Source organism: Acipenser ruthenus, chromosome 2, assembly GCF_902713425.1.
Source record: "Acipenser ruthenus chromosome 2, fAciRut3.2 maternal haplotype, whole genome shotgun sequence".
NCBI lineage: Eukaryota > Metazoa > Chordata > Actinopteri > Acipenseriformes > Acipenseridae > Acipenser > Acipenser ruthenus.
This window is the reverse complement of record NC_081190.1, coordinates 10555208-10581288: the sequence shown is the minus strand read 5'-3', so window position 1 is coordinate 10581288 and position 26081 is coordinate 10555208. Positions and strand designations below refer to the sequence as shown.

General features: G+C 41.0%; 1 protein-coding gene across 14 annotated transcripts; it reads left to right on the top strand.

Moving 5' to 3' along the window:
* The first annotated feature begins 11131 nt into the window (after positions 1–11131).
* On the top strand, positions 11132–24980 carry LOC117404106 (E3 SUMO-protein ligase PIAS2-like). 14 transcript variants are annotated; one of them, XM_058989108.1, is made up of 16 exons: positions 11148–11361; positions 12130–12220; positions 13955–14423; positions 14553–14637; positions 14750–14800; positions 15375–15465; positions 15910–16044; positions 17087–17192; positions 18294–18367; positions 19883–20043; positions 20334–20467; positions 20862–21072; positions 22809–22948; positions 23143–23199; positions 23353–23390; positions 24522–24980. In XM_058989108.1, exons 3-16 carry the CDS (start codon positions 13958–13960, stop codon positions 24729–24731), a joined length of 1959 nt encoding a protein of 652 aa, XP_058845091.1. In that variant the 5' UTR covers positions 11148–11361; positions 12130–12220; positions 13955–13957; the 3' UTR covers positions 24732–24980. The 14 variants fall into 14 exon arrangements, with proteins under 14 accessions (XP_058845144.1, XP_058845067.1, XP_058845134.1 ...); XM_058989093.1 differs by having other exon boundaries at positions 11315–11571; XM_058989114.1 differs by having other exon boundaries at positions 11329–11432.
* Positions 24981–26081: the final 1101 nt, after the last annotated feature.

Below are 26081 nucleotides of genomic sequence, written 5' to 3'. Positions count from 1 at the left end.
GAAAAATACATTTGAGAGCGTCACAAGGAGTGGACGATTTGACCAGATCCAACCTGTCAGTACCCAGTAAACCCTGTTTCAACAGGCTTGAAAACGGCTGATATTGCATAGAAAGATATATATTTTTCTAACGAGTGGTTTAAAATAAAAATGAACAACAATACATCAAGTGAAATAAAATCTCTTAATCCAGTAACAATGAGTTGTATTCAGACATGGAGCCAGTCTGGGACATAGACACCAAGAACACAATCCACATCTATTAGGTGTCATTCATTCCAGTGTAATGATGTATTAATAAACATGTTTCTATGTTTCCAGTAGCACACACCAATTGAGGGCACGTTCAACACTTCTTCATATTGGTTTTACAAAGTGAGCTCATTCATGATGCATTAATGCCTGCCTGATCTGCAGTATGTCTCAAGTTAACCTTTGTCTGTATTGTCAAAGACAAGGCTGTGGAGCTGCCCTACAAGAAGTATGGAGAGGCAGGCAGCTGCTTGTACAGGACTTGCTAGCAGTGAACAGCATGTTTTACGAGAGGGATGACAAACATTACAAAGCTCTTTCAGGGTGATAACCACAAGACAAACACACAGGTATGATAACTCCACTATAGAAATACCAGCGCAGATTTTGGTCATTTTGGTAACGCATTGTTTTGTGTGGTAATAATTAAGGACAATCAAACCCGCTTAATATCAGCCAGGTAATACCACATCCCGTTTATTATCATCACATTGAACTGTCCTGACCACAATACAATGGGAGTCAATGGAAACAAGCTCCTGATTATATCACACTCTGCTTAATATCACACTCTGCTTAATATCACGGAAATGTAAAGAATGGTGTTCACCTGCCGTTCTGCACCCACTATCAAATTAGCACTTTGCCATCATCAATTCATTTAAATGATATTGAAATGTATTCAAATGAAGAAAAGAGCATGGAATTGGGTGGGATCTGAATACTAAGCGGGCGCAAACATGATGAGATGTAAAGATTTTGCCTTGCACTTGGGCAATTGCTGACCTTCCAAAAACTATGCACCTCTTACAAGGTGCAAACCATTGTAGAAGCGAGTAACTAAGAGCTGTATAAAAGCACACACCTGCAGAGACCTATCATTGGCCTCAGGATGACTGCTGTGTTACACTTCCTGATGCGGAAACACTTAGCTCTTGTTATTACTTGTTTATTTAGCAGATTTGCACACGCAGGCACAGGCACACAGTGACTAGGATGTGTGAACTGTGCATCAGCTGCAGAGTCACTTAAAACAACGTCTCACCCAAAAGATGGAGCACAAGGAGGTTAAGCGACATGCTCAGGGTCACACAATGAGTCAGTCAGTGAGCCAGGATTTGAACTGGGGACCTCCTGGTTACAAGCCCTTTTCTTTAACCACTGGGCCACACAGCCTCGAGGACAGGCAGGGCAATATTCAAACCCAGGGTCAATTTATTTGGAATGCTGGAGGATGTGGTGGTAAGACGTTACCATCTCACTGCACAGGTCATCCGAGACCTAATAGCTGAATTTCACCGTTTCATCACCTGGTTGACTGTCCTCCTGGTAACACCGACAGCATTGACTCTCACTATAGAGGACCACATGACCTCTTTGGTAGCATAACTGATGTTGGCTGAGACTTTTCCAAATAACTCACTTTCATGCTGAGTGATCCTCAGCTGTAAGGACTCTCAGCTCCTCCTCAGAAAACTTGTATTTTCTTTTGCTGCCCTTAGTCTGACATATGTTTTGTTTGGTTTGATTTCCGTGCTCCACAAATCTCACACAGCACTTACTGCTCTCTGTACTAACTCACCTCACCTCTGGGCTGTAAGTGCGACCGCTAAATAGCCTGATGCACAGTCGGCGCTCATTGCGACCCTCATTATCATGATTGCAGCTCATTACTTGTGCGTGTTGAGTAATTTGCATTGCTCTTAAGCTTACAGAGGCAGCAGTGCAAAATAATTGCCTGGCCGCTAGGCAATTTGGATTTTGCAGTCGCAATTGTTTGCACTATACTTATCCTTACATCAGCCCCTTAATATCACTTCAAAATGCCTGCATTAGCTGTCCTATATTTTCACACATTTTCTGTACATTGTACTAGACAGCCTTGTGGTCACATGATCACCCAGCTTGACTGGGACCCAGATTGGCTGGATTCACCCTGAGTGTGTCTGCAATGGAGGAATAGTGTGCAGCAATAGTGTTGTCAGTCAGTCAGTCAGACGCTGACACAAGAGACAAAAGTGCTTCTGAAATAGTTTGTGGATTGTTTGAAAAACTACCACTTTTTGGTGGTAAAATCAACAACAAATGCCCTGCCCAGTGGTCCTGCATTGGCAGTAAACAGATAAGGTGTTTGGGTGGGGTTAAACAGATAACATGCAGTAATACCCTAGTGCCAGTTATTGTACATGCCTAGAACAGAAAGAACATGGAGATGAGGAGGGAATCTGGGAGTTATTAATTACAGACGTTAGGCAGCGGAATGGAAATCCCCAGTAAACTAAATGATACTGGCTTCAATCTCTCTAATAGCAAATGAAAGTCAGCTGCAATAAAGATTTTTGTAACTCAATGCTACGATTGAGACACCTGCTCTAATTTGATTCAGCAGTGATATATCCCTATTAGCTGAAATCAATGAAGAGGAATACTAGAACAATCTGCCCCATGATTTTCTAATACCTCCTTAGTTTAGCAAGTGTGTTTTATTTGATTCTCATTACGCTGTGCTCTGTGGTTGATTGAGAGCCTGGCAGGGTTGCTGCTGACTTCAGCACATGTGCAGGCAGGAGCACTGGCTAAATCATTCTAGGACTGCTGGACAAGCTGAGGAGATCATGCGAACGGATAAGATTAGAGTAGATTGACTCCCCAGGCCCTACGTCGCAATGCATTTCAGAAAGTACATGTTCTCATTGTATTTTAACCAAGCCTGGGTCTGCTCCCTGACATCACCCAGTCAAACAGCATCCCCCTTCGTTCTGTATGTATCCCAGTGTCTTAAAGGAGTGCAATAGTGGAATTAGCGAGGTCTGGAAAAGACACCGCTGAAGAGCGAGTGCAAAGAGGACACAATCAACAAGATGCCGTTTACTGCAGTGCTGCAAAGCTGGAGCTCCCAGCGTGTGTTATTTGGAAACCAAATAAAAGAGAAAAGTTGGTAAGTTATTAAGACAGTTTAGCTTAAAGCAGTCAATCTTTCTGTGACCGCTGAGAGGAAGTTATTGGACTGCACTTCCAAGAGACTCACTGTGCTGTGAGAGGTTACCCCAAGGCACAAGAGACTCACTGTGCTGTGAGAGGTTGCCCCACTGCACAAGAGACTCAGCGTGCTGTGAGAGGTTACCCCACTGCACAAGAGACTCACTGTGCTTTGAGAGGTTACCCCACTGCACAAGAGTCTCACTGTGCTTTGAGAGGTTACCCCACTGCACAAGAGTCTCACTGTGCTGTGAGAGGTTACCCCACTACACAAGAGACTCACTGTGCTGCGAGAGGTTACCCCACTGCACAAGAGACTCACTGTGCTGTGAGAGGTTACCCCACTGCACAAGAGTCTCACTGTGCTTTGAGAGGTTACCCCACTGCACAAGAGTCTCACTGTGCTGTGAGAGGTTACCCCACTACACAAGAGACTCACTGTGCTGCGAGAGGTTACCCCGCTGCACAAGAGACTCACTGTGCTGTGAAAGGTTACCCCACTGCACAAGAGACTCGGCGTGCTGTGAGAGGTTACCCTACTGCACAAGAGACTCACTGTGCTGTGAGAGGTTACCCTACTGCACAAGAGACTCACTGTGCTGTGAGAGGGTACCCCATTGCACAAGAGACTCAGCGTGCTGTGAGAGGTTACTCCACTGCACAAGAGACTCAGCGTGCTGTGAGAGGTTACCCCACTGCGCAAGAGACTCAGCGTGCTGTGAGAGGTTACCCCACTGCACAAGAGACTCAGCGTGCTGTGAGAGGTTACCCCACTGCACAAGAGACTCACTGTGCTGTGAGAGGTTACCCCACTGCACAAGAGACTCAGCGTGCTGTGAGAGGTTACCCCACTGCACAAGAGACTCACTATGCTGTGAGAGGTTAACCCACTGCACAAGAGACTCAGCGTGCTGTGAGAGGTTACCCCACTGCACAAGAGACTCAGCGTGCTGTGAGAGGTTACCCCACTGCACAAGAGACTCACTGTGCTGTGAGAGGTTACCCCACTGCACAAGACTCACTGTGCTGTGAGAGGTTACCCCACTGCACAAGAGTCTCACTGTGCTGTGAGAGGTTACCCCACTGCACAAGAGACTCGGCGTGCTGTGAGAGGTTACCCCACTGCACAAGACTCACTGTGCTGTGAGAGGTTACCCCACTGCACAAGAGTCTCACTGTGCTGTGAGAGGTTACCCCACTGCACAAGAGACTCACTGTGCTGTGAGAGGTTACCCCCTGCACAAGAGACTCACTGTGCTGTGAGAGGTTACCGCGCTTCACAAGAGACTCACTGTGCTGTGAGAGGTTACCCCACTGCACAAGAGACTCAGCGTGCTGTAAGAGGTTACCCCACTGCACAAGAGACTCACTGTGCTGTGAGAGGTTACCCCACTGCACAAGACTCACTGTGCTGTGAGAGGTTACCCCACTGCAAAAGAGACTCAGCGTGCTGTAAGAGGTTACCCCACTGCACAAGAGACTCACTGTGCTGTGAGAGGTTACCCCGCTGCACAAGAGACTCACTGTGCTGTGAGAGGTTACCCCGCTGCAAAAGAGACTCACTGTGCTGTGAGAGGTTACCCCACTGCACAAGAGACTCACTGTGCTGTGAGAGGTTACCCCGCTGCACAAGAGACTCACTGTGCTGTGAGAGGTTACCCCAAGGCACAAGAGACTCACTGTGCTGTGAGAGGTTACCCCGCTGCACAAGAGACTCACTGTGCTGTGAGAGGTTACCCCGCTGCAAAAGAGACTCACTGTGCTGTGAGAGGTTACCCCACTGCACAAGACTCACTGTGCTGTGAGAGGTTACCCCACTGCAAAAGAGACTCACTGTGCTGTGAGAGGTTACCCCACTGCACAAGAGACTCACTGTGCTGTGAGAGGTTACCCCGCTGCACAAGAGACTCACTGTGCTGTGAGAGGTTACCCCGCTGCACAAGAGACTCGACGTGCTGTGAGAGGTTACCCCACTGCACAAGAGACTCGACGTGCTGTGAGAGGTTACCCCACTGCACAGCCCTTTCCAGTGTCACAAGGACAAACAGGTCTGCAGTGTGAATAGGTATTATTAGCCAATACAGCAACATTGACAAGCACTGTGCTCTTTATGAAACAAAAGTAGTGCATATTTCAATGCAACACGGATACACGCTTGTTTTATTTACCGCACTGAAGGAAATGATTTGGAAACGAATTGTAATACAACCATCACGTGCATGCAGTGAAACTCCGAGGGCCACACTAAGCTGAGAAAGTCCTCTACTATTTGCTGGGCTTTGGTTCCCAGCACTGCCCCAGCACACTTCTCAGCTTCTAAAGGCTTCAGAGTTTTCTATTTCTTTATCAATGTGTGTCGGCTGCAGTAAGCATGTCCAATCTCCATTACAGTTCTACAACACTGCAATGGAGTCTACATAATCCAGAACTATACAAAGCAGGCATTACACCGTGGTACTTACCTGCTGCCCACAAGTAAAATGGGGGTTTTGGCATGAAAGCCATAATTGTTCAGCCCTACACAAAGACTTCCGTCTCCCTTATTTACCAGCACTGTAGTTGATCAGGAAACTGTGATGTTACTGTGCCTGCGCAGCAGGGGGCGCTAGATCACAAGCACTTTCCACTGCTGGTTTCCAGAGTTTACTGTTGTGCGGGCAGTAGGTGTGCGTGTGTGTGTGCATGTGTGTTACATGAAGCCCAGCGCAGGACTAGTGTCCATTCTTGAGTCATTGGTGGTTCCTTTTGATCGAATTCTGTGCAAATATAACATTCACTAAATGGGTCCTTGGCCTCACTGCTTATGTTTGGCAAATACAGTTCACCTTGTGCTCTGTGTGGCCATCCCTCATGATAAATTGTGTGCGGGCTAATATCATTGGGGTAACATCTGTACCACTGTTCATATTTTATTTGTATATGTCATTTTGTATGGATATTTGTTTTTACTTAAAACAGTTTTGTATTTTAACAATTAAAGGTACCCAACTGTGATGAGTGAAAAAATAAAGAAATACTTCTAATATAAAAATAGTGTACAAACACTTTCCGACCGGGACAACAATAAGTCAGTTATCCTGGGACGTCTGGTAACCCTAACATTCTGTCTCTTCTCTGGACCTCTCTGGATTTGCCTGTTCCTCGCCAAATAACAACATTTTGTTTTATGTCAACATGTGAAGTATTGGTAACCAACCTTCTAGAGAAAACTGTCCCCGGCTCTCTATCTGCCACTATGCTTAGGGTTACCAGACGTCCCGGGAAAACTGGGATTATCCCAGAATCCAGGCTTCAATTCTTGTCCCAGTCAGAAACAGTACAATTGTTAAATAGTTTTGCACTGCAAGTGGACAGCACAGTAATTTATTATACAAAAATAAAGAAATGTATGGATTACTTGTTCAATAATTCCGATTATGTGTTTAATAATTAATATTCTGTTTAACTTGATGGACCATGGCTAGTTTTTTTTATTTATTTTTTATTTTTATCTTGGAAGTGCCACCAGCCAAGTTAGCTTTTTAAGTTAGCCCCTAAACATGTTTTTATTAACACAGTGATTTTTATAACTGATTTAATATATTGTAACAAAGGGCTGGCACTGGGACTTTGTTTGAGTGTATGTCTGTGCTTGCACTGAACTAGAGCTATGTTGCACAGTCTGCAATCGTGCTTCCCGCGCGCAGGACCGCTTCCACTACTGCAGACACTGTTCCCCTATACTGGACTATTGGTGCAACCTTGCACCAGTGCTGACCGCTACCAAGCCCGGGAGAAGGCTCCCAGGGATCATTCTGTGTGCCTGGCAGGAGCCAGGGGGAGTGGGGCTGATAGCGGCCACTGAATGGTCAGGGTTAACCTACAATGTTGTGGGTAGAAAAGAGGTAGCCTGCATGCTAGAGGGGATGGAGATCACCTTAAGTATTGCTGGCCAGTGTATCCTGTGCTTTTATGCAAAATAAAAGTGATTGTTGCTTTTGAAAAACTCCTGTTTCACACTTCTGTACTTACCAAATAATATCTATATATATATATATCTCCAATGTTTAATATTTACATTATGATCGTGTTATTAATACTTATTTTAACTGCTTCAAAGTTGCTGCAGCTTCAATGAATTGAAGAAAAAACAATGTGCTGTTTTATGACGCCACAGACGCACTCTCCCGAAATCTCCATACGAAAAAAATGAAATCATGAATACGACATAAAAAAGCCAAGCAAGAGAAAACAAATAAAGGAGGATAATCCTTGAGAAAGCAGGGTCATTCCATCCTATGACCTGAGAGCAGCAATAGCTTCTGCCTACAACCATACCACCCTGAGTATGCCTGATCCAGGATGTTAAGCAGTCAGGTCTGGTTACTACTTGGATGGGAGACCGCCCGGGACTACCAGGTGCTGTAGGTGGCTTCATTTATTTCTACTTGTCGGACAGTAGGGGGAGAGCTTTCTGTAATTCTGATATGTATTTTTTATATAGAACTGTAAGTCACCCTGGGTAAGGGCGTCTGCCAATAAATAAATAATAATAATAATAATAATAATAATAATACACAGCATCGTAACAAGAGCTGCCATTCTACCGAGGTCAAACTTAAGTTTCAAGCTATAACTGGCAGTATTTATATGACTGCTTGGTATTTACTATTCATAAATATATATATATATATATATACAGACGTGCTCAAATTTGTTGGTACCCCCTCCACAAAAAACGAAGAATGCACAATTTTCTCTGAAATAACTTGAAACTGACAAAAGTAATTGGCATCCACCATTGTTTATTCCATATTTAATAGAAATCAGACTTTGCTTTTGATTTTTTATTCAACATAATATTGTAAATAAGAAAACAAATGAAAATGGCATGGACAAAAATGATGGGACCGCTAACCTAATATTTTGTTGAAGAACCTTTAGAGGCAATCACTGCAATCAAACGTTTTCTGTAGCTCTCAATGAGACTTCTGTACCTGTTAACAGGTAGTTTGGCCCACTCTTCCTGAGCAAACTGCTCCAGCTGTCTCAGGTTTGATGGGTGCCTTCTCCAGACTGCAAGTTTCAGCTCTTTCCATAGATGTTCGATAGGATTCAGATCAGGACTCATAGAAGGCCACTTCAGAATAGTCTAATGTTTTGTTCTTATCCATTCTTGGGTGCTTTTAGCTGTGTGTTTTGGGTCATTATCCTGTTGGAGGACCCATGACCTGCGACTGAGACAGAGCTTTCTGACACTGGGCAGTACGTTTCGCTCCAGAATGCCTTGATAGTCTTGAGATTTCATTGTGCCCTGCACAGATTCAAGGCACCCTGTGCCAGGCGCAGCAAAGCAGCCCCAAAACATAACCGAGCCTCCTCCATGTTTCACTGTAGATATGGTGTTCTTTTCTTTGAAAGCTTCATTTTTTCGTCTGTGAACATAGAGCTGATGTGACTTGCCAAAAAGCTCCAGTTTTGACTAATCTGTCCAAAGGACATTCTCCCAGAAGGATTGTGGCTTGTCAATATGCATTTTAGCAAATTCCAGTCTGGCTTTTTTATGTTTTTCTGTCAAAAGTGGAGTCCTCCTGGGTCTTCTTCCATGGAGCCCACTTTCGCTCAAAAAGAGACGGATGGTGCGATCAGAAACTGACGTACCTTCACCTAGGAGTTCAGCTTGTATCTCTTTGGCAGTTATCCTTGGTTCTTTTTCTACCATTCGCACTATCCTTCTGTTCACTCTGGGGTCGATTTTCCTCTTGCGGCCGCGCCCAGGGAGGTTGGCTACAGTTCCATGGACCTTAAACTTCTTAATAATATTTGCAACTGTTGTCACAGGAACATCAAGCTGCTTGGAGATGGTCTTGTAGCCTTTACCTTTACCATGCTTGTCTATTATTTTCTTTCTGATCTCCTCAGACAACTCTCTCCTTTGCTTTCTCTGGACCATGTTCAGTGTGGTGCACATAATGATACCAAACAGCACGGTGACTACTTTTCTCCATTTAAATAGGCTGAATGACTGATTACAAGATTGGAGACACGTGTGATACTAATTAAAGAAACTAATTAGTTTGAAATATCACTATAATCTAATTGTTTATTATCTTTTCTAACGGGTACCAACAAATGTGTCCAGGCCATTTTAGAATATCTTTGTAGAATAAGCAATAATTCATCTCTTTTCACAGCTTCTTTGCTTTATTCTATGACATACCAAAGGCATGCAAGTATACATGATAAAATAGCTTTTAATTTCATCACTTTTCAGGAGGAATGAAGCATTATTTCAATGAGCTGTAAGGGTACCAACAAATTTGAGCACGTCTGTATGTATATGTTTTGCTTCACACTTTTGGTTTAAGTTGATACAGTATCCAAAACCATAAATCTGGCTGGAAAACCACCAATCTGGCCACACTGCCACAGGCTCCCCTAAATAGCCCTTAGCCCGCCAACAACATTTGGCCAACGTAATAACCAACACCAACCACAGCCCTCCGTCCCTTGTTCCTGTCCAGGTGCACCTCTCCGCCCCCTGAATCCCTTGGATCCCTTGCATCTCCTGGCCGCACTGGCGAGGGGTCACCGACGGTGCAAGGTTGCACCAATGTCCGTCTATTAAGGCTGTCTCTTGCAGGCTCCAGCTCCCGCTAGCACCGCTTCTCTGCTCTTCTTTAATGAAAGGGTGGCTGCTCGAATCACTGATGTGACTCACTGCTACCAACTACTGGTCATAAAACACATCATTTATTTTAATTCTAAACTGAGTTGTATCTCTCTGTATCCTTTATGTACTTAATTATTGCGTTTTGTGAAATATGCTCTGTGGTAATATGTTTTAAAAAGTCTAAATATACAGGACTTGTCTCAATTTCCTCATTATCTTGCTTCTCTGTGGAAAATATTTTGTACAATTACAACAATAACGTGCCATGGATTCTGTTGTCTTGCACTGGTCACAATCTCCACTGTCATGCTTGCCTGTGATATTAAGTAATTTATTAACGGCGCAATGTCCTATTCTAATTCTACTCCAAATTATTTCCTCTCTTCTATTTTTACACCTACTGTGTGCCTTCTTATCAACCACTGGACAAATGTTAAAACAATGCCTCCCTTTTTCATCACTATTCCACTGCTCTTGCCATGTCATCAAAACCTTCCTCTTGACAATACTGTGTACCTCTGTCCTACCCAATGAAATGTTCATGTCTATTGTATCCTGTGTTGCATTTTTTTGCCATTAAATCCACTCTTTCATTTGCCCTTATTCCGATATGTGCAGGAATCCAAATAAAACTCTTATTCCTTTATAAAACAACTCGTTATACACATGTCTGATTTTTCATACTATATCCTGTCTAGCTTTAGATACCCCTGATTCAATTGCCATAACAGAAGAGAATATTATTACTCTGTCAGGTCTGACATAATGTATCCATTCCATAACTAATTGATCAGACAACCTTACTGATTTTCCCAAATCAAATATTGTCACATAGCTAGCTGATGACACTATCAATACTCTTTGATCCATCCGTATACGCGTGCGTGCGTTTCTGTGTGTTTCTCTGCTCGGTGCCCTACACAGCTGGTGTTGCTGCTAACGAGCCCCGTCCATAACAACGGCGCGGTCACAGTGTTCCATCTGCACACACCGTTGCAATACCGTTTTGATTTACTGAGGTTTATTAAAATACAATACGTATTATAAAGGGCAGCACTGATAATCATCTTTATAAGTAGGAGAGAACATAGATGAAATACGGAATAATGAACTCTGCCCTCCTCCCTCACTCACTCACTGACACTTTCACAAACAGCAAGCGAGTAATGAGTTTCAGACCGAGGGCTTTACTTTAGCCTAGGTCGGGATTAGCTGATCCTGAAGTAGAACTGTGCGTTTTGACATTGCAATTGGTATTACAATAGTACAGAATATGTGAATAACTGGAGATGATCCTCGAATACTGTCGTCCTAGCTAGAACGCTGTTTAGTCCCTCCAGCTCCGTATTAAATTCAGAAGTAACTTACAGTACATTGATTGAACCTATGTTGCGGGACACCCTGGTCACGTGGCCGAAGACCTCTGCGCGGTGCAGGATGGTCGCGGCAAGAAAATGGCTGATTTTGAGGAGCTGAGGGTAGGAGAAAGTGTTTTATTAATACTGCTACGCTAAGAAAGTGCAGCAGCGCATCCCTGTTAAACAGAGAGGTGCGTTAGGATATAAGATATCATAAAAATCGAACACAATCATTTTAAAACATCAGCGTTGGAAGCCTATAAATATAACTTAAACATTTATTTTTAAAAGTGTGACCGTGTGATTGTTGATCATGTTCAGTGGTTTGAGGTTAGTCTGTCTTCTTTCTCAACAATATATAATATATATCTTTAGGCCCGTGCTCCAGATTTTAGTTGTTTCATTGAGATGTTCTGGTGTAGCACTTTTCCCAAATGAATTCTGACACTGTTTAATGTATGTGTTTTTGAAACATTTCGTGTTAATTATTATTTCTAACTAACTGGTTAAAACGGCCAATTCACGGGCACGTCAAACCAACTATAGGCTAGCATTCTACGTATATGTATATTTTCTGACACGGTTAATAAGTATTTTTTACTGGCACTATACGACGTGCATATACTATTACAGTCTGCTGAAAAAAAATGTTTTTGTCTACGTATTTATTTTATTATGAATTCAAATATACTAGTTTAGTAGTAGTCTATTTAAATGTGTTTATATATATTTCTATATATACAGTGTGTATGTTATTTATAATATATATATATATATATATATATACACACACTCACTGTATGTGTATATATACTGTGTGTTTATTGGTTTACCTTTTGTGTTTTTCCCCTTATTAATGGGTTTTTGGAAATATGCTTAACATTTTAGATGCACTTTACGATCCCATTTGTTAAGGAAATGTAAAGAAAAAAAGGATTAACAAGTAAGAACAAGCAAGCATGGACCGTATAAATGAAGGGTCAGTTGGGCTTTTATTGTTTTTTGTGGTTTTTTTTTTTTATTCAAACGGGATTCGTTTGGGACAGGTGTGGTTGAACCCACATTTTGGAGGGAACAATGCATTATTATTTCTGTGTTTACTGTATGTTGATCCATTGTGAAATCAAAGGTGGATAGCTGCTACTAACACAATATACACTATTGGTGGTTAATGTGATATTAAAAGTCTAGTGATACTGTACAGCTGAAGTTTGTTTTCCCACTGGGGATAAATGTGGCACATATTATATAGTACACTTCTGTTTTTTTTTTTTTTATTCTCGGTGTGAATTTTACATACTGGCCTGTATTCATAAAATATCTGTTTTAGCTATACTTGTTTCCCTACCAACATTCAGTGTTGCTGGATGAGATATTGCGTTTATGTTTTAGGTTGACTTAAAGCTGATGTAGCAAATTGAACGCCTACAAAATGTTTTTAAATAAATAAATAATTGAATAGTTAAAATATATTTTTCTTGGGGTGGGGGTCAAATTCTGAAACACAACCTTTCATGAATACAGCAAGTTGTCTGTATATTGAGGTGTTTACTGTTCAGATTTTTATTCCTCTTAATCGCCAGTGTCACACTGTCATGTAGAATTTTATATGTGAAAAACATAATGTTAAAACATATTGGACTTTTCAGGGGGGGACATTTTTTTCCATAATGAATACAAATTTAAAAAGCCAAGTAGTAATGGAAACTCTAACTTCTGTGTACACATATGTTTAATTTATTAATCATCCAATGTGTGGTTGATGCCCACCACACAAATCAAATTATAAATCTGAATGTTTTATCTTTTTTATTATTTATTTAAAAAAATATCTTTTTATTATAGTAATTTAGATGGGGTGAATGGCTGGCTGAGCAGAGACTTGCACAATAAAGCTTCAGATGAGTACAGAACTACTGTCTGTCTTCAATGCTAATAACTGATGAAGTTCAGCCTTAAAGAGGAATGATCGCTCTTATAAAATAATGTTCCCTGGGGATGGATATTTCACTTCTATTTTGTAATTTCTAAAATGAGAATTTGAAGTTAGTTTTGGAGAATGAAAAATATATCTACAGTAATCTGTCACGTATCCACCCTAAACATTTATCTGCCATGATCAAGCTCTTCAGCAACGTTAGTTTATTATTGAACAGAGAAGGTTAGTTCAGATATTGTAGATCCCACCAAAGTTTTCATACGCTATGTTGTATGTGCGCTGCCATTGCTGGTAATGTCACGTGAGCTGTGTTGATATGTAAATAAATCCTGTTCATCTGCGGTGTGTATCAACTTCAACCTCCGTCTCGATCTCCTGCCTGTCACTCAGCAGCGAATGCACGCACACATACGGCAGACAGCTACTCTATTCCAAGCAAAAATACCCTGTAACTTTCTAAACAAGGGATTTATGGGAGCTCCCTAACTCTGGTCCCATCGCAGTAGGATACGCGACGGATTACTCTGTGTGTGTGTGTGTGTATATATAATTTGTGCAATGGGAAAGTGAAAAATGATTTGTCTCCTTGCAAACTGCAATAAACAGTTGTCTTTATTAAGTATCATTTTATAAAGTTTGTTTTAATTTTGAATGCTACAAGAGATTAACGCTTGCCATGTTTCCTGTGTTTATTGTATTTAGTACTATAGAGGAGGGTACAATTTTAAATAGCTTGCTGTGCACAAACTATCCAAATGTTCTTGTATTTTGCAGAATATGATATCAAGTTTCCGTGTGTCAGAACTACAGGTATTATTGGGCTTTGCTGGACGGAACAAAAGCGGTCGCAAGCATGAACTCCTGTTGAGGGTCTTGCATTTGCTAAAAAGTGGCTGCAGCCCCGCTGTCCAAATCAAAATAAAGGAACTGTACAGACGCCGCTACCCCAGGACCATTGAAAGTCTCCCAGACCTGTCGGCTCTCAGGTCCTACTCCCTGGACAGTAACTTCTCCTCCCTGCTGGAGTCTGACCTGGCAGTGGCCATCGTTAACTCTCACCCCACTGGCTCGGTTACCTCCCATTCAGCCGGTGTCAGTGCTGTGCTATTGCATGAGACCAAGCCCAGGCTGGACATGCAGCAGCCAGGCTCCACGGCCATGCCCCCGGTCCACCCCGACGTCCAGATGAAAAGCTTGCCCTTCTACGACGTGCTGGATGTTCTCATCAAACCTTCAAGCCTGGGTAAGGGCTTGTAACGCAGGCAGCGCTCTGAAATACCTTTATATTGGAAATTTTGTATTGGATGGAAATGACGTTGCATTAACATTAGCTGTGCTGTTGAATTAGACTTTAACATGTTGTCATTTGTAGGTGCAAGCAGTATTCAACGGTTTCAAGAGAAGTTTTTCATCTTTGCATTAACTCCACATCAAGTCAGAGAAGTCTGCATCTCCAGGTAATTATATGTCATTGTATGCAAATCTCTTGAACTTGAGTGTATCTTTAAACCCTATTGATAAGAGAATCAACTGAGGCAGCCTTTTATTTTTCCCTTTGTTTCCCCTAAGGGATTTTCTGCCAGGGGGTAGGAGAGATTATATGGTCCAGATTCAGATGAGGTAAGTTTCCTGGTCAGTCTGGACTCTGACACTGTTATTTTTTAAACAGGGCGGGTATAGAATCGATTGGGGATTAAAACTGCAGCTGTGTTTTATTGGTTGATAGTTTGAGGTGCCTATCATCATCACGTTTTGTATAAAAAATGTACAATAATTACATTATAATTAACTGTATAATTAACTGTAGACATTTTAAAATCAAAGAAAGTGAATTCAGGGAAATTACTTTCCTCATACTGTATAAGCTCAACAACTGTTTAGCAAGCCAGTGTAATCTGAAAGTTATTCAATTATAAATAATGAATACAGTATTTTAGGTTTAAACATATTTTCTTTTCCATACAGCTTCCTTGTCATGTAAACAGAATATTTCATTACCGTTCTGAAGTGCTGTGTATTTAATGAGAACAGCCATAAGCAACCAACATGCTCCTTATACAGCCACCCTCATTCATGGGCTGAGCTGTCCTCTTTGTAGTCCCCCTGTATTGACTGGTGTAGCAAGAGAACCGTATTCCTCTGCAGGTGCAGTGTGAGGGTTGAAATGCATTTTCAGTTGTGATTTTGCTATTAGGTTTTGCCTAGCAGAGACGAGCTGCCCTCAAGAAGACAATTACCCAAACAGTTTGTGTATCAAAGTCAATGGAAAGATTTTTCCCTTACCTGTGAGTGTTTGTTTAATTTTTTTATATACTGTATATATATCTTTTTTTATATTTGTTTGTTTTCCAGTCGTGTGCATTTCTGTTTGATTTTTAAATTAACAAATAAGTCAGTACTACCTGTTTTAACAACCATCTGTATGTGTTTCAGTTTTGTGTTTTTATACATTTTATTGTATTGTCATTGTTGCACAATCAATGTATCATGCTAACAATGCAAGTGGTGAATGTTAAATACATAATCTCTCAAAATACAAGTTAACAACTTGCATTTTTCACAGCGAACACAAGCTGGATGAAACTAAAATCGTTTGCTATCCACCTTCCTGGATGATTATTTTCAAAACAAATTTAAATATATAGTGCACAGTGGTGAATCCAGTTGAGCTGCGCAGCTGAAAATGTCAGTTGTGTTAAATATAAAGTCTGCATTTCCTTTTTGTACAGGGGTATGCCCCTCCTCCCAAAAACGGAGTGGAGCAGAAAAGGCCAGGCCGGCCATTAAATATCACCTCGCTGGTTAGACTAACGTCGGCTGTGCCCAATCAGATCTCTGTTACATGGGCACCAGAGATTGGCAAGGTAAGGCATCTATCATTGTTTACAGCTCTCTGGTAGACATGGCACCAGCAGCTAGTTCAACCAATGAAAACTGTAAACTAGAGAGACGAAAGCAATGACTGAACAGGAATTCTCTTTTTTACAAACTAAACTATTCAGGCTGTGTTCGTCGAAGGGGGTACCTATAGCAGTTGTAGTGCTTTGGGAAAATATGTACTGAATACCTAGTGTCAAGACAGTGTGAGAGAAGTGCAATGGTAGAATATGTTTGAAACATACAAAATATATGCTAACACTAATCATTTTTATTTTTGGGGGATATTTTTGTTAAATACCCACATGACCAAAAAAAAAGACTGTTGATGTATCATAGAGGAACAACCAATCTCCGGGGTCATTTGACAATTGTAGTTTATATTACAGTAATCTGTCGCATGTCTAACCGTTTATCCACCATGGTCAATCTCTTCAGCAAGGTTAGTTTATTATTGAACAGAGAAGATTAGTTGTAGATCCTACCAAAGTTTTCATACACTGTGTTCCGTGCACTGCCATTGCTGGTAGTGTCACGTGAGCTGTTCAGTGTGTTGATATGTAAATAAATCCTGTTGGCATGCGTGGGGGGCATTCAACTTCAACCACCGTCACGATCTCCTGCCTGTCACTCAGCAGCGAATCCACGCACCCACATGGCAGACGTCTACTCTGTCACAAACATTAATACCCTGTATCTTTCTAAACCAGGGATTTAAGGGAACTCTCAAATAAAAGCTGAATCTCAAAACAATATTCATGTGAATATAGTAATTGTTACAGCTGTGTATAATGGTATTTAAAACAGGATTCATTTATCCGCATTTGTCATTATTTCACATCTTGATCACTTAGCTTTGAAGAACACTATTTACATTAAACTTACATGCACTCACCCAAGCATGTTATTGTGAAGATACTTCTGCATGCATGTGTGCATGTACATGCTTATGTAAATGTCATTATAATATAGGGAATGTGTGTTTGAAATCCATTTTCAACATAAACTTTCTTTTTCCCTTCTCTACAGAATTATTCCTTGTCTGTGTATCTCGTGAGGCAGCTCACGTCATCACTGCTGTTGCAGAGGTTAAAAATGAAAGGCATCCGAAACTCTGACCATTCTCGAGCTTTGAGTAAGTAGAAGGTTATGAAATGGATTACCAAGCCACATTCTTTGGGATCTTTTAGGAGCCAACTTAGACAAAGATCTGGGATCAGTCGGTTTTGTGTCTCAATACAAAGTGATCAGAACCTGGTCAGAGACAGGCAAGATTGCTTTATTGCAGTAACTTTAAGTGCTCTCTGTAGGCTTGCATCTATACCCCTGATTTAAAACATTAACAACTGTAAGTGATCATGCTCTTCAATGAAGGTAGTCGACCAAAATGGTAGATAAGGAGGCTGTGTGGTCCAGTGGTTAAAGAAAAGGGCTTGTAACCAGAAGGTCCCCGGTTCAAATCCCGGCTCAGCCACTGACTCATTGTGTGACCCTGAGCAAGTTACTTAACCTCCTTGTGCTCCGTCTTTCGGTTGAGACGTAATTGTAAGTGACTCTGCAGCTGATGCATAGTTCACACACCCGAGCCTCTGTAAGTCGCCTTGGATAAAGGCGTCTGCTAAATAAACTAATAATAATAATAAGCGTCAAGAGATGAGTCACCTAACAGACTGTAGAGCCTTTGTTGAGGCACTGTCGCTGTTGGAAGAATGGTTTTCTTGTTTGTTTTTATATATGTATATAAATAACTTACTTTTTTATGTACTTGTTGCTTTTTATCTGGCCATTCAGTGAGTTAAATAAGTCAAGCACTAGTAGCTGTTGAAGAGTAAACAGCCCTTGAAGTGTTGTTGAAACAGACAGGAGAGATAGGATGCATGACAGAGCCTGTTCTCAGGCTACTGGCACAGCTTATAGACCAGCCACAGCAAGTCAGGTGCTAGCCTGTGCTGATCTGCACCTCAACAAAGAGTCGAGCTGATACCAACAGGCTCATGAAGCTTCAACATGAAAATGGGAGAAAAAAAGCTTCCCCAGATTGATTTTAATCCCAGCCTTGCGCTGACATCACAACATTCTCCTACAGCCTGATACAAGCCTGCTACCGTTTGACTCTGGCTGACTCCAGCAGCTGAATCATGTTCTTATATAGTTTAGATACTTTTTTTTTTTTTTTAATTAGAGCATATTAAAATTAATTGATATCTTTTTTTATTGTCCCTGTTTCCTCCTCCAGTAAAAGAGAAGCTAACTGCAGATCCTGACAGTGAGATCGCCACCACAAGCTTAAGAGTGTCACTGTTGTGCCCAGTAAGTGTTCTCCGCCGTGCTTTGTCTTTCTGCTCCTGCTCCACCTTACATCCGACTTCTCAATTGCCATTAACTTTAAGATCAGAGCCACTGTATTGCACCAGCTTTTAAAAATGACCAAATAACAATTATTGAATGCTAGTACTGCAGTAAATTACCAAAAAAAAGCTGCTGTGTGTTGCTTTTCAAACAGTAGGATAAAAGGAATAGATTTAATCCTATCATGTTTTTATTTTTATTTTTTAGTACTGTTTTTTCTGTTTATTTGTTACTATTTTAAGGATACATACATTTATCTGGCTTTATTTCACCATGTATATTAATGAAAATATTTTTAGCTTAATTTTATTTTACACCAGGTTTAGCCTTACAATTTAAGAATGTCTCAAACCCTCTGCTGTGGACATTTATTTTGTTAAGTTTGTGTGTGTGTGATATATATATATATATATAAAAAAAATTTAGTACACTAAAATAAATGGCTTTACATAATGAAAACATAACAAAATAATAGCACTATAGCATTAAAATGTACCTGTTAGAAGCTCTTGAAGTGTCTAAAAAATAAATAAATAAATAAAAATACGGACTGTAGTGTAACAGGAAAGCGTAATCAGTCAGACTGTGGAGTTTATGTCCTCGATCCGAAACCGCCGAACTCCATGTCTTTGTCATCTGAACCTTCATCATTGATGATGCAGCAATTGTCTGAATCATTCCTGCACAGAGCAACTACTACAGTTTTTCTTCTATTCACGTGAGCTGCGATATTTCCCCTCAGGCATTATTTGCGCATGGTTGTTAACAACCAGAAATGAATGGTGAAAATTGGACTTTAAGCTCAAAGTTGGGGGGTGGCGATCGTTCAAATTGTAGCGTTGTTTTTATTAATTCCATTTTGCTGTGCTTATTTTTAGCTTTTTGAGTTTTCTGTATTTTTTTTATGTGCTTTTTTATGTACTGTATGGAATTATTGTTTTCAGTTACTTTCCAAAATGCTTGGGCATTTTTTTCTGTCAGTATGTATAGTAACTTGACAGTACTTGCCCAATTCAAATGTACCTTCTTTCCTTTGCTGTCTTCCACAACCGAATCCTTATGGTCATATTCCTCTGTGTTTTTTGTGTGTCACTTAGTAGTTGGGGTGGGTTTGAAGTATTCAGAACGAATCAATGATAGATACAAGATGGGAAGGAGGGACATTGCCCATCTGCACTGGGAAAGGTGTTTTTTTTTTTTGTTTTGTTTTTTTTTAAATAAAGGGGTGGTCAACATGAATTGAGTAACCATTTCCACAGTTTTTCCGGTGTTTATTGGCTATACACCGATTCCATTTTTTTTGCATCAGGGGGGTGTTTTATGTTAAAACCGAAAATCAGGAGTCCTAATTATAATCCAGCAGTGATTTCCCCTGAACACCCTTATTTATTTTCAGATGCTGCCAGTATGTGATCTGCTCTTTTCGTAGTGTGAATAGTGTTTGCCTGACTGAAACGATTGCTTCCCCCCCCCCAGCTGGGTAAGATGCGCTTGGCGGTCCCCTGCCGCGCAGTGACATGCTCTCATCTCCAGTGCTTCGACGCAGCACTCTACCTGCAGATGAATGAGAAGAAGTCCACCTGGATTTGTCCGGTCTGTGATAAGAAAGCTGCTTACGAAAGTCTTAGAATAGATGGGTGAGTTATGTCATTCCTGGGGACAGCGTTGCCCCTATATATTTGCTGTATAAATGTATGTAACTTTCTTTTTTGAGTAAAAATTTTTAGCTTTTCATAGTTGCATGCCCTTGGCTGTGACCAGGATTTTGCCTTGTAGCTAAGACTGTGGGGATGTAGGTCTGACTGCTGGGTCAATAGCATTGTCAGATTTCTGATGCCTTCTCCCGGGGGCATGCTTTGGGTTGGGTTTAGCCTCAGCTAATCGGGTTTGTGTTGGATTTCCTCATTTTTATTTACTTTTTTTTCAGGCTTTTCATGGAAATCTTAAATGAATGCTTGGATGTCGATGAAATAAAATTCCAGGAAGATGGAACCTGGTGCCCAATGAGACCAAAGAAAGAGGCTCTGAAAGTGTCAAGCCCGTGTTCTACTAAAATTGAAAGTGAGCACCCAAGTGCCAAGATCTCTGTGGGTCATTCCAACTCAAGTGAAGCAAATTCTGAGAAGTGGAAATAAATAAATAAATAAAGCTTGTTTCAAGGGCTTTCCAAACCCATTTTAATTCAAGTCATTGCGGTTGAGTAACCACTGTTGCACTTGAGCTGGAATGACCATGTAGCATTATTCTTTGTGTGTGAGCTTGTGCACTCTACACCAACTCTGCATGCGTGTGAGAACTTGCAGACTCCAGATTAACTGTGTGTGTGTGCTAGAACCTGCAAACACTGTATGTGTGTGTTTGCAGGCTTCAGTGTGGGGAGCCCCTCGTGCTCTGTGATGTCTGTCTGCACCTGTATCTGTGTGTGCGTGACTCTATATTGGGTCTCTGTTTGCAGGCTCCAGTGTGGTGACCCGCTCGTGCTCTGTGCTGACTGCCGGCAGTGAGCCCAGCGGGGTGAAGAAAGCAGACGTGATCGACCTGACGATAGAGAGCTCCTCTGAGGAGGAGGAAGAGGAGGAGGAGGAGGAGCCACCCCTCAAGAAGCGTTGCCTCTACATGAACATGAAGACAGAGGAGGGCCACGGCAAGGGGTCAGTAAACACCAGGTGGGGCTTCACTTCAGCATCTGTTTTTGATTCTACAGACCTGACATAAAGGTGTTACAAGCAGTATAACCTAATGTAGGGTTAGAATCTCACTAGTCCTGCACCAAGACCTGGCACACTGAATAAAATGGCTTAAGTATTCAGTTTAAGTGTAACACCTTTATATAGAGTTGATTTAAATGTGTTGCGCCGCTCTCTGCAACACTCTTAAACTCGAGAAACCTTTTAAGGGGAAAATTTAAAGGAGAAATTTAATTGAATGTGTTTTTTGCAACTTGCCACTGGCATTCACAATTCCTGTTCATATTATTGTAATGATTTCTCAGGCTTCAGCTATCAGGCCCCAGCTAACTGATCTTGTTTCTCATCACAGCATGAATAAGTCACCGAGTAAGTTTACTACTAGGAGTTGTTCCTGCAGCTGTGTTTAACTGGAGTCTGATTGCTTTTGATTATTTCAATAATAAGGTAGTTGTAAAATCTAGGACTAGATGCAGGGCTAGTCTCAGATTCTAACCCTACCTAATAGCAGCATACATGCTGCTGCATTGATCCCCTCCCACCAAGCTGGTGAACACTGCTTTTGTCAGGGGACAGGGTAATCTGGGAGCAATTTTGTATATAGAAGCATATACATTTCCTTCAGTAGAACATACTTTTCGCTACATTTTGAATAGAAGTCTCATAATTCCTAATGTGCCAGTGACAAAAGGTCTTGTCATGAATATTAAGAAACGAAATCAAGTAACCCTGTGTCTTAGCTTGTCAGTGTAGTGATAAAGAACTGTATGTAGTTGTATTTGTATGTCTTAGGAAGCCCCTCCCTGTGAGTTTTGTGTAAGATGCACCAGTTTGACAGTATCAAAAGAATCCCATAAGTAGTCCCTGTACCTCACTTCCACTAGCTACACAGGCCTCATATATGAAGCTTGAAAAGCACCTATTCTACCTATGGTGTGCTTTAAAAAAAAAAAAAATACATATATATATATATATATATATATATATATATATATAATAAACATGATATATATATATATATATATATATATATATATATATATATATATATATATATATATATATATAAACATGATATCCAGTACTGCACGGGGATGGAAATAAGACTCCTGTTGACAAGCAGTTTCACCCATTTCACGTTTTAATAAGAGCTTAACCAATATCAATAAGCTACTAACAACCAAACGAGCAAGATGGGCTGAATGGCCTCCTCTCATTTGTAAACTTTCTTATGTTCTTATATAGGCAACAAGCTCATTTGTGTCTTACTAAACAAGGTATGGATCACACTGCTATCCAATGGGAATATTTCCATCTGTTAAACTTGCTTGGCTCTTTGCGGTCAAAGCATGATACTGACTGAAAGCAGTTCAGTCAATAGTGGAAGCGGCTGGCTGGATAATGACAGGAAAGGTGGCATTAAGGGATGGGGGGCAATTTCACCCTCCAGGAGATCTGATCAAGGAAGTACAAAACTATCTGGAAGTATTACTTGCAAACATAGATATATTTAACTTAGCATAGTACCAGATAATATTTTTTTAATTTATAAATACTTGTTAGTCAACTGCATAGAAAACTGCATATTTGAGACATAATACTGCATAGCAATGTGTGTGCACAACAGGTAATATGTTTTGTATCTACAACCACTTAACTAGTAGGGTTGTGCTGCCAGGCCAGTCTCTCACTGCATTCTTCCTGTGTGTCTCAAGGGTGGTATCGTACCAGCCCCCTGCAGGGCGCGGGCCCAGCATGCAGACTGTGGACACGTCCTTCCTGCCCTCTGCACTCGCTGACTATGCAGTTCCATTCCATCATTCAACACTCTCCACCATCCCCACGGACATGCAAGGTACAGGATTCAAACTGCCACCCTCCATACAGTAACTCCAGGCTTGCACTGTTTATCTGTCATCCAGAGCTATAAAAAAGGCTCAGTATTGGTGGAATTGAAATTCAAGTTTTGTTTTTATTTCACTTCTAGCAGATTATTGTGGTGGAACTGAAATTCAAGTTTGTTTTGTTGTTTTTTTATTTCACTTCTAGCAGTTTATTGTGGTGGAAACAATGCTGTAGACAACCGTCCAATGATTTTCTACAAAGGTGATATTATCAACTATCAATTGACATTAAAATTTAGTTTTCCAGAAATGTCATTTTTCAGACACCCACGGTCTTAAATGCCTTACTGACACCCGCCATTCGTTTGTCTTCAGTTTTTCCTATAAATAATAGATTTCTGAATTCTGTTTCTAGGTCTGGATTTCCTTTCACTGATTCAAGGAGACCCGCAGGTATGCTCTTTTGGGGCGTGATTTTATTTATATGTCTGGGAGCAAGAATATCAGAACTAACACAAAAATGTAGTTTTGAGAAACTAGCCCTGTGCATGCTATCCTTTGTTTTGTTTGCACAGTTTCAGTGTTTATCTTCAGTTTCACGAACAGGTGTATAGCTGCCTGGGTTACATATTTCAATGGCAGGCAACAAAAATCAGAGCAGCTTAAAAAGTAAGTAGCTTCCAGTGTCAATGGATTTATTAATTTATATCACCATTGCCATTCTGAATATGGTTCTGTTCCTATATTGAGTTTCGATATTTATCTGCATCAAAATCCATCTCGCATTGTCTGAGCCTGTAGAATCCTAGTTGCCGACTTGCAATGATGCAGGCAACTTCCTGCAACCTTTTCTATGAATTGCTTGTTGATCTAGATTTAAGCTACTAGATGATTTGTTTGAAAATGTCCCCTACATTAAGTTGCCTGGTGTTCCATGGACCTTGGAGTAAGAAAGTGGATAGAGTTAACCATAGCCACGTAGACTTGGGTGATTACAGTAGGGTTACCACATCAATGGTATGTTACGTTGATGTGGTAAACTTACTGTCTAATCACCCTGTACTTGGTGTTGCACAGATACCAGGACCAGGCTACACATTTGGAAAAGTAGAGCTAGCCTTAGGACTGAGGGTAGGAGACATTTCTTTACACAGTGTGGTCAGGGTATAGACGAGGCCAGGGTTTCCCTGGTCCCGGGGGACCCCTGTGTCTGCTGGTTTTCATTAGCTTGATTAGACCTTTTTAATTGTTTTCAGCTTTTAAACATTTAGAGATTTTAAGTTAACTATACAATTTTATAAGTAACTTGAAATCGGCAACTTTTTAGGAGCTGAGAACAATTAAAAAGGTCTAATTAAGCATATTATTAGTTCAATTAAGGGTTTGATTAAGTAATTGAGAACTCAGTTGGCGTGAAAACCAGCAGACACAGAGGTCCCCCAGGATTAGGAAACCCTGGAATAGGCTACCTAGCCGTGTTGTTGATGCTGAATCATTGGGATCCTTTAAGAGCTGACTTGAGAGTGCTGTTAGGTTAAGTACTGTTTGCAATGTGAGTCTTTAAACCCTTATTGCACTCCCCAGCAGTACTGTGCTCCAATGTTCCTGGACACCCTGGGCAGCACGTTGCAGGCAGCAGCCCCCTCAAGTGGAGGAATCATCTCCTCTTCGTCCTCCTCCTCCACAGCCAGCCACCATCACCAAGAGAGCAGCAGCCACCACAGCAGCAGCAGCTCCAGCAGGAACGAGGCTGGGGGAGGAACCAGCATCACTGACATAATTTCTTTGGATTAGTGACTTTTTACATGACACTTGAGAAGTGTGACAGACCACCCACCCCACCTCACCCTCTCCTCTGCAGGGCAGTACGAAACACTGCCACCAAACAAACAAACTTGCCCATTGTTTTTGGAAAATTCTTTTCAGTTTTTAATTGCTTTTTTTATTTTATATATTTAATATATATATAAATCAGTGTATTCATGCCTTTTGAATAAAAACAAAATGGACATTGAAAGTACATACCAGACCCTAAAATGGCAATGTTAGTCATGTGTAAGTTAATGATTTGTTTTCTGTACAAACGCCAAAACTCAAATGAGTGCATTTCAGAAACACCTCCTGAGGTGGTGTTCACCTGCAGCACAACAACTTTCTAAAATCAAACAAAAACAAATGTTCTACTTTTTCAATATCTTGATTGACTCAGTTACACACAGCAATAATAATAATAAATAAATAAAATAAAACTTTTCAGTAAAATCTTATGTACTGTGCTGTGTGTAGACCATGTGGGTGGGTCCACAGTGGACTGCAGGGTGAGTGTGGTTCAAAGCCTGTTTGCAGTAGTACTGAACCTGGCTGGGGACAGGCAGCATTGCATTGGCCCTTGTGCTGATAATGGTCTTGGGATGGTTCACCTCATAGTGATTCAGTGACCCCTGCGAGGGGGGGTGGGGAGCTTGTTTATTTACATACTGCAAATCCATATTAAGCTGCACATGCACTCCCCCGATTGAATCATTGGAAATCCTTCACTGAACCAGATAGGCAATCTTCTTTTACCACTTACTTCAGACGTAGGTTGATGGTAATTAATATTGCTCTGAAAGCATTTCACATGTACAAAAAAAGCCAAGTTAGCATATTATATTATTCTTATCTCCATATTATTATTAGTCCATAGTCCGTTGGTGGGCTGGAGTCAATTGTATGAAACCGAAATATTAACTTTGGCAGTGTCTACAGTGATCAGCAGTCCATCTGGTGCCCAGGTCAAGCATGTCCGTGACACCCATACGTGAACCACAGGCATGTGCTTAATACTGTTTGCAGGATATAATCTTTTTATCAGTATTACTGTAACTGTTTATACAGCTGCGTTGTATGCAGCCACATCTTTTGCACCTCTAGCCTGTTAGCTTGATGCACTTGTTCTAGTTAAACACAGAATCAGGTGTGACTGCATGGTCACAAAAGACTGTCAGTGTAAGCCCATTCACCTGTTTGTGGTGTGATATACATAGTAAACAGGAGGGATCCCCACCACCACCACCTTTATTTTTCACATTCAAACTAAATCTTCAGTAACTTGTTTTGGAGATTCTTGCACAGAATTAAAAATACAACAGTAAAAACCAGCAG

Excerpts from the sequence above, each read along its gene's own strand:
- LOC117404106 (XM_058989064.1), top strand. The coding sequence starts at position 11,338 with ATGGCTGATTTTGAGGAGCTGAGG. Across the intron at positions 14,638-14,749 it reads AGAGAAGTCTGCATCTCCAG|GGATTTTCTGCCAGGGGGTA; the intron begins GTAATTATATGT and ends GTTTCCCCTAAG. Across the intron at positions 14,801-15,374 it reads ATGGTCCAGATTCAGATGAG|GTTTTGCCTAGCAGAGACGA; the intron begins GTAAGTTTCCTG and ends TTTTGCTATTAG.